The sequence below is a fragment of the Mchenga conophoros genome, linkage group LG1 (assembly GCF_057382185.1).
Source record: "Mchenga conophoros isolate Kocher_MC1m ecotype Shallow Benthic linkage group LG1, M_conophoros_male_GT1.1, whole genome shotgun sequence".
NCBI classification, from domain to species: Eukaryota; Metazoa; Chordata; class Actinopteri; order Cichliformes; family Cichlidae; genus Mchenga; species Mchenga conophoros.
In genome coordinates, this window is record NC_140526.1 from 35,963,249 (window position 1) to 35,969,778 (window position 6,530).

The 6,530-nt window shown below is 52.0% G+C and overlaps 1 protein-coding gene across 1 annotated transcript; it reads left to right on the top strand.

Moving 5' to 3' along the window:
- The first annotated feature begins 2,410 nt into the window (after nt 1-2,410).
- Nucleotides 2,411-3,823, top strand: LOC146583711 (uncharacterized). Its single transcript, XM_085244383.1, has 3 exons — nt 2,411-2,874; nt 3,040-3,244; nt 3,818-3,823. Exons 1-3 carry the CDS (start codon nt 2,411-2,413, stop codon nt 3,821-3,823), a joined length of 675 nt encoding a protein of 224 aa, XP_085100509.1.
- The last annotated feature ends 2,707 nt before the right edge of the window (nt 3,824-6,530 follow it).

Sequence of the window (6,530 nt, forward strand, 5' to 3'; positions counted from 1 at the left end):
CTCACGAGCATCACCAGTCAAATGATCATAGATATAATGGGCTCTATCAACAGGGGCAAGTCTACGAGTGCGCATCACAGATTTTATTTCCTCCACCCAACTTTGGACACTAATTTCCCCAGTTCCACTAAACAGGGGGCACGACCTCTCTCTAGGGATATAAACCAGCCTCTCTTGGAGAGAGCCCTCCATAGGGGTAGAGTCACGAGGTCTACAGGGGCTAGAAATGCCTGATTGGGACTCCATAATAAAAAATAAAAACCCTCAACAGTAAGTGCCTACTGTGTTTAAATGCAGGTTACACTTTGTTACCACCAGGATTTACCAGCTGCTGCTTTGCCTAAAAAAAATAAATACAAATATAAAACAGTTTAAAAACACACACCCATAAAAATAAAAATTTTACACAAACCAACTGACTAATCGCTGTGCACACCTAGAGGCTCGTCCTGTCTGACAACGCCAGTTTGTGACCCGTGGTAGGTACCTATTTAAAATAGGACAGAGCCGTAGGCGCACAGTCAGTTTAAAAGAGTTTAATTTTTAATACAAAATAAAAGAAACAGTGTAACAGCGGCACCTCAAACCAATTAAAAACGTTACCTTATTAGAGACGATAAAACTGTGCGATTGCCCGTGAGACGGGACAAGCGCTGCGGGGAACCGTTTAAAAACAAATCAACATAGCACACAGGTTAAACATGGACGGCAACTCACACATGACCCCAAATGGGTAAAACACTATAGAAAAAAAGTCAAATCTTCAGTGCCGTCTTCACTCGGGCCCACCGCTGTGCATGCAAAAGCGGGGAGACAAAAAAAGGATTTGTTTTCCCTGCAGCGCCTTCACCGTCTGCGACAATATATATATATATAAATAAAGGGGTTAAAATACTAAAAGGATCAATATCTGTGGTGCCTACTGATACAGAAAAAGTAAAACCAAAAACCAAAACCATCGACAGCCGCAGCAGTCAGTCTGTCGGCTTACACCAGTTTAAAACAAATTAAAACACACTGATGTGTCGGGTCCTTTGCCCACAGCCAGAAATCCACCTGGCAAAGCAGCAGCTCGGTACTCTGTGAATAAAAGACAGGAGATCACTAGCTGGACAATAAAACACAGGAATATTCCTCCACTGAATTGGTTTTGTTACCTGTCCACAAGTTCGTGTCACACCCTAATAAATGTGGGTCAGTGGCGATGAAGTCCACTATACCGTTCTCACGGGAGCAATGTTTCCCACCTACAAGGGTGCAAATAACTGTAAACCTCTGCCAACAGCCAGAGCTCAAGTGGTACATTTTTGTGTAACCTACCGTTCTAACAGAAGTTTAGGGGAAGGACGCGTATCAGACTTTCATAGTTAAGAAACACCAACTTGCCCAACTCGGACCAAGCACTCGCAGCTTCAGGTTTGCAAAGGAATACCCAATTGCCCACACCTGCGCGTATGAAAGGAGCGAAGACCAGCTCCGCCCACCAGGGGCGGTCCCAAATCTCCAGGTCTCACCTGTCACACACAGGTTGATTTTGAACTGTTTTGCTCCAGCACCATTAACTCCACTCAGGAGTTTGAGGCTGAGATCAGGGTTAATGTGACACCGTTTTCTCCTGTCTCTGTGAACTCATCACTAGATAAGATTTTGGCCCCGACCAATGATGTTACCTCCCACTCTCAGCCTGAAGTGTCACCTGCTTCAGTTAATGGTTCAAGTACCGTTTTACCCGTATCTGTCTCTCCACTCAATGTAGCTATCACTCTGAAGCCACAGATCACTACGGGTGCAGGTTCCAACACACACATTCATCCAACACATCACAGTCATGCTACCACGGTGCCATTGGTTAGGTCCATACCTGTGTATTCACTGTTTTTCCAGGAGTCAGCTCCTGATGATCTGAGCCTTGTTTTTGTGGATCGAGTGGCAATTCTTGTTTTCCGTAGGGTTGTACCAGCTCCTCTGAGCCGCACACTACCATCGATTAAATCCAACCAGCTTATGTTGACCTCTCCTGGGGTTACAGAGACAGGGCCATTAACCTTTGAGCCACTTTGGACTGATGCAGACTCTGGGTACCCTATGATTGCTGGCTCAGAACTGGTGGTCACTACCACTGTTCACTTCATGGTATTTTGTGCTAAGATATTAAGCCCTATAGACTGTTTTTCACCTGCTCTCTCTCTCTCTGGGATTGTGCCTCAGCAGCCTGTGTTTCCTCAGCTCCTAGTCCGGCCAGGGGCCTTCATGCCTGTTTGTCCTACGTCTGCTGTTGGACTCCCGGGTGTGCCTATCCGGCACCCTGCGGCGACACCACCACTTCATGCCACGTCAGCTGGGGGTTCAGGTGAACCGCACCAGCCTCATGTCTCGTCAGCTGGAGGGCCCGAGGAGCCCGTCCAGCCTCATGTCTCGTCAGCTGGAGGGCCCGAGGAGCCCGTCCAGCCTCATGTCTCCGCTGGAGGGTCCGAGGGGCCCGTTCAGCCTCCTGTCTCCGCTGGAGGGTCCGAGGGGCCCGTTCAGCCTCCTGTCTCCGCTGGAGGGTCCGAGGGGCCCGTTCAGTCACCAGCTGCTCCACCAGCATCCTCATCCACGTTTGCAGCAGCCGTGTCTCCGCCCATGCCGTCGCCTGGTCCGGCTTCTGCTTCAGCTCCTGCTTCGCCTGGTCCAGCTTCTACTTCAGCTCCTGCTTCGTCTGGTCCGGCTTCGGCCTCGGCTTCTGCTTCGCCCTCGTCTGGTCCGGCTTCGGCCTCTGTTTCTGTGTCGGCCTCACCTGGTCCCGCGGCTGTGTTGCCGCCGCCCAAGCCACGTTTTACCCCTCGGAATCGCCGGCCGCTTTCCGGGCCGTCAGCTGGACTTCGTTGCCATCGGGGTCGGCCGCCTGAACTGATGAACTGTGACCTGCTGTGCTCTCGACCTCCGGGTCGGCCCCCTGAACCTTTGACCTCTGATCTGCTGTGCTCTCGACCTCCGGGTCGGCCCCCTGAGCTCATGGATTTTGGACTGCTGGACCGTTGGCCTCCTGGTCGGCCCCCTGGTCGGCCCCCTGAACTGCTCCGTCGTCGCCTTCGCCGCCGCCGCTGCCTTCCGTGCGGCCGGCCCCCTGAACTGTTCCGTCGTCTCCGCATTCCACGCGGCCGGCCCCCTGAACTGCTCCGTCTCCTTCGCCGCCGCCGCTGCCTTCCAGGCGGCCGGCCACCGGGTCGCCATCGCCTGTGTCACTGCCGTTGCCTTCCGCACGGCTGGCCCCCTGAACTGTTTCCACGTCTCCACCGTTGCCGTCCGCATGGTCGACCCCGCCGCCCACCCTGGGTCGTTTTCTGTTTGGTTTTGTTTTCCTGTGTTTGGGCTGTCTGGAGCCAGCCCTTACCAGGGGGGGGGGGGGGGGGTACTGTCATGGTCCTGGGTCAAGCGACCCAGTATTTGAGTTTATGTATTTTTTGTACTTCTGTTGTGCCTTAGCTTAGTGCACCTAGTTAATTTCTAGATTGCTGTTTAGTCTCGTTCCTTAGTTGTTTATGTCATCTTCCCCTGTACTAAGTCTCCCTGGTTCATGTGTCACGTCTGCGTGGTTATGTTTAGTTCATGTCATGTCTAATCTCCATGTTTCCTGTTTTACTTTGAAAGTCTGTATTCAATGTCAGTGTATTCAGTTTCACCTCTCCTGTCCTGTCGTGATGGTTCATGTGTGTCAGCTGTGCTCCCATGTGTGACCACTTCCCCAGATCATCCCTCATGTGTATTTAGTCTCTGTGTTTCATGTAGTCTGCGTCGCGTCGTCTGTGTTCCCACCCCCTGTGTTCCGTATCTCCAGCCATAGCTTTTCCATAGTTTATGTCCAGTTTAGGTTTCTGTTGAGTTATAATCTTATGCTCCCCTCACTCTGGTTTGTTCCTTTTCATCAGCCATAATAAAAGGCTCGCTTTTATTTAATCCACTCCTGTATCTTTGCTTTTGTTCGCACCTGGGTCCACCACACACATTTCTGCACGGTCTGCCTCCGCAGATCATGACACATTTCTCAAGGGCTTGTGTTGCTGGCTGATGCGATCCACAGTACACAAGGGCCTGTGCTACTGGCTGAGGACATTAACATTACAACATGGCCTGTAGTGCTGGCCAATACCATCCACGTTTCACCAGGGCCAGTGTTGTTGGCTGAGGCCATACACTTTACATCAGGGACAGTGCTTCCTGTGAGGCCATCTTCACCAGACCAGGGCCTGTACTTTTGGCTGAGGCCATCCACATTACACCAGGGCCTTTGGTGCTGGCCAATACCATCCACATTTCACCAGGGCCAGTGTTGTTGGATGAGGCCATCCGCATTACACCAGGACCAGTGATTCCTGTGAGGCAATCGTCACCAGACCAGGGCCTGTGCTGCTAGCCATCCAAATTTCCCAAGGGCCTGTGTTGCTGGCCGAAAACAACGACATTTCACCAGGGCCTGTGGTGTTGCTGGATGAGGCCATCCACATTACACCAGGGCCTGTGCTACTCGTTGATACCATCCACATTTCGCCAGGGCTGGTGTTGCTGGCTGATGCGATCCACAGTACACAAGGGCCTGTGCTACTGGTTGAGGACATTCACATTACATCAGGGACAGTGCTTCCTGTGAGGCCATCTTCACCACACCAGGGCCTGTACTTTTGGCTGAGGCCATCCACATTACACCAGGGTCTTTGGTGCTGGCCAATACCATCCACATTTCACCAGGCCTTTGGTGCTGTCCGAAACCATCCACATTTCACCAGGGCTTGTGTTGCTAGCTGATGACATCCACAACACAGAAGGGCCTGTGATACTGGCTAATGCCATCCACATTACACCAGGGCCAGTGGTGTTGGCTGAGGACATTCACATTACGCCAGGGCCTGTGGTGTTGGCCAATACCATCCACATTTAAAGAGGTCCAGTGTTGTTGGCTGAGGAGATACACATTACACCAGGGACAGTGCTGCTAGCCTTCCACATTACCCAAGGGCATGTGCTACTGGCTGATGACATCTACATTACAGAAGGGCCTGTGGTGCTGGCCAATACCATCGACATTTCACCAAGGCCAGTGTTGTTTGCTGAGGCCATCCACATTACACCAGGGAGAGTGCTTCCTGTGAGGCCATCTTCACCACACGAGGGCCTGTGCTGCTGGCTGAAGCCATTCAAATTACACCGGGGCCTCTGGTGCTGGACAATACCATCCACATTTCACCAGGGCCACTGTTGCTGGCTTAGTCCATCCACCTTACACCAGACACTGTGATGTCGGCTTCTACCATCCACATTACACCAGGGCCTGTGCTTCCTGTTAGGCCATCTTTACCCCACCAGGGCCTTTCATGCTCGTTGATGCCATCCACATTAGGGCCTGTGATGCTGGCCGATATCATGGACATTACACCAGGGCCAGTGCTGTAAGCTAAGGCCATCCACATTACACCAGGGTGTGTGGTGCTTACCAATACCATCCATATTTCACAAGGGCCAGTGTTGTTAGATTATGCCATCCACATTACACCAGGTCCTGTGCTGCTGGCTGAGGCCATCCACATTGCAACGGGGCCATGGGGTTGGATGAGGACATTAACATCACACCAGGGACTGAGTTGCTGGCTGAGGCCATTCACATTGCAGTAGGGACTGTGCTGCTGGCTGAGGCCACCTATATTTCACGAGGGCCTGTGTTGATGGCTGATGCCATCCACAATACACCAGGGCCAGTGATTTCTGTGAGGCCATCTTCACTAGACCAGGGTCTGTGCTGCTTGCTGATGACATCGAAAATACACCAGGGCCAGTGATTCCCGTGAGGCCATCGTCACCAGACAAGGGTCTGTGCTGCTAGCAATCCTAATTACCCAAGGGCCTGTGTCGCTGGCTGAAAACAACGACATTTCACCAGGGCCTGTGGTGTTGCTGGATGAGGCCATCCACATTACACAAGGGCCTGTGCTACTCGTTGATACCATCCACATTTCTCCAGGGCTTGTGTTGTTGGCTGATGCGATCCACTGTACACAAGGGCCTGTGCTACTGGCTGAGGACATTAACATTACAACATGGCCTGTAGTGCTGGCCAATACCATCCACATTTCACCAGGGCCACTGTTGTTGGCTGAGGCCATACACTTTACATCAGGGACAGTGCTTCCTATGAGGCCATCTTCACCACATCAGGGCCTGTACTTTTGGCTGAGGCCATCCACATTAAACCAGGGCCTTTGGTGCTGACCAATACCATCCACATTTCACCAGGCCCTTTGGTGCTGTCCGAAACCATCCACATTTCACCAGGGCTTGTGTTGCTGGCTGATGACATCCAAAACACAGAAGGGCCTGTGATACTGGCTGAGGCCATCCACATTACACAACGGCCTGTGGTGTTGGCCAATACCATCCACATTTCACCAGGGCCAGTATTGTTGGATGAGGCCATCCGCATTACACCAGGGCCAGTGATTCCTGTGAGGCCATCGTCACCAGACCAGGGCCTGTGCTGCTAGCCATCCAAATTTCCCTAG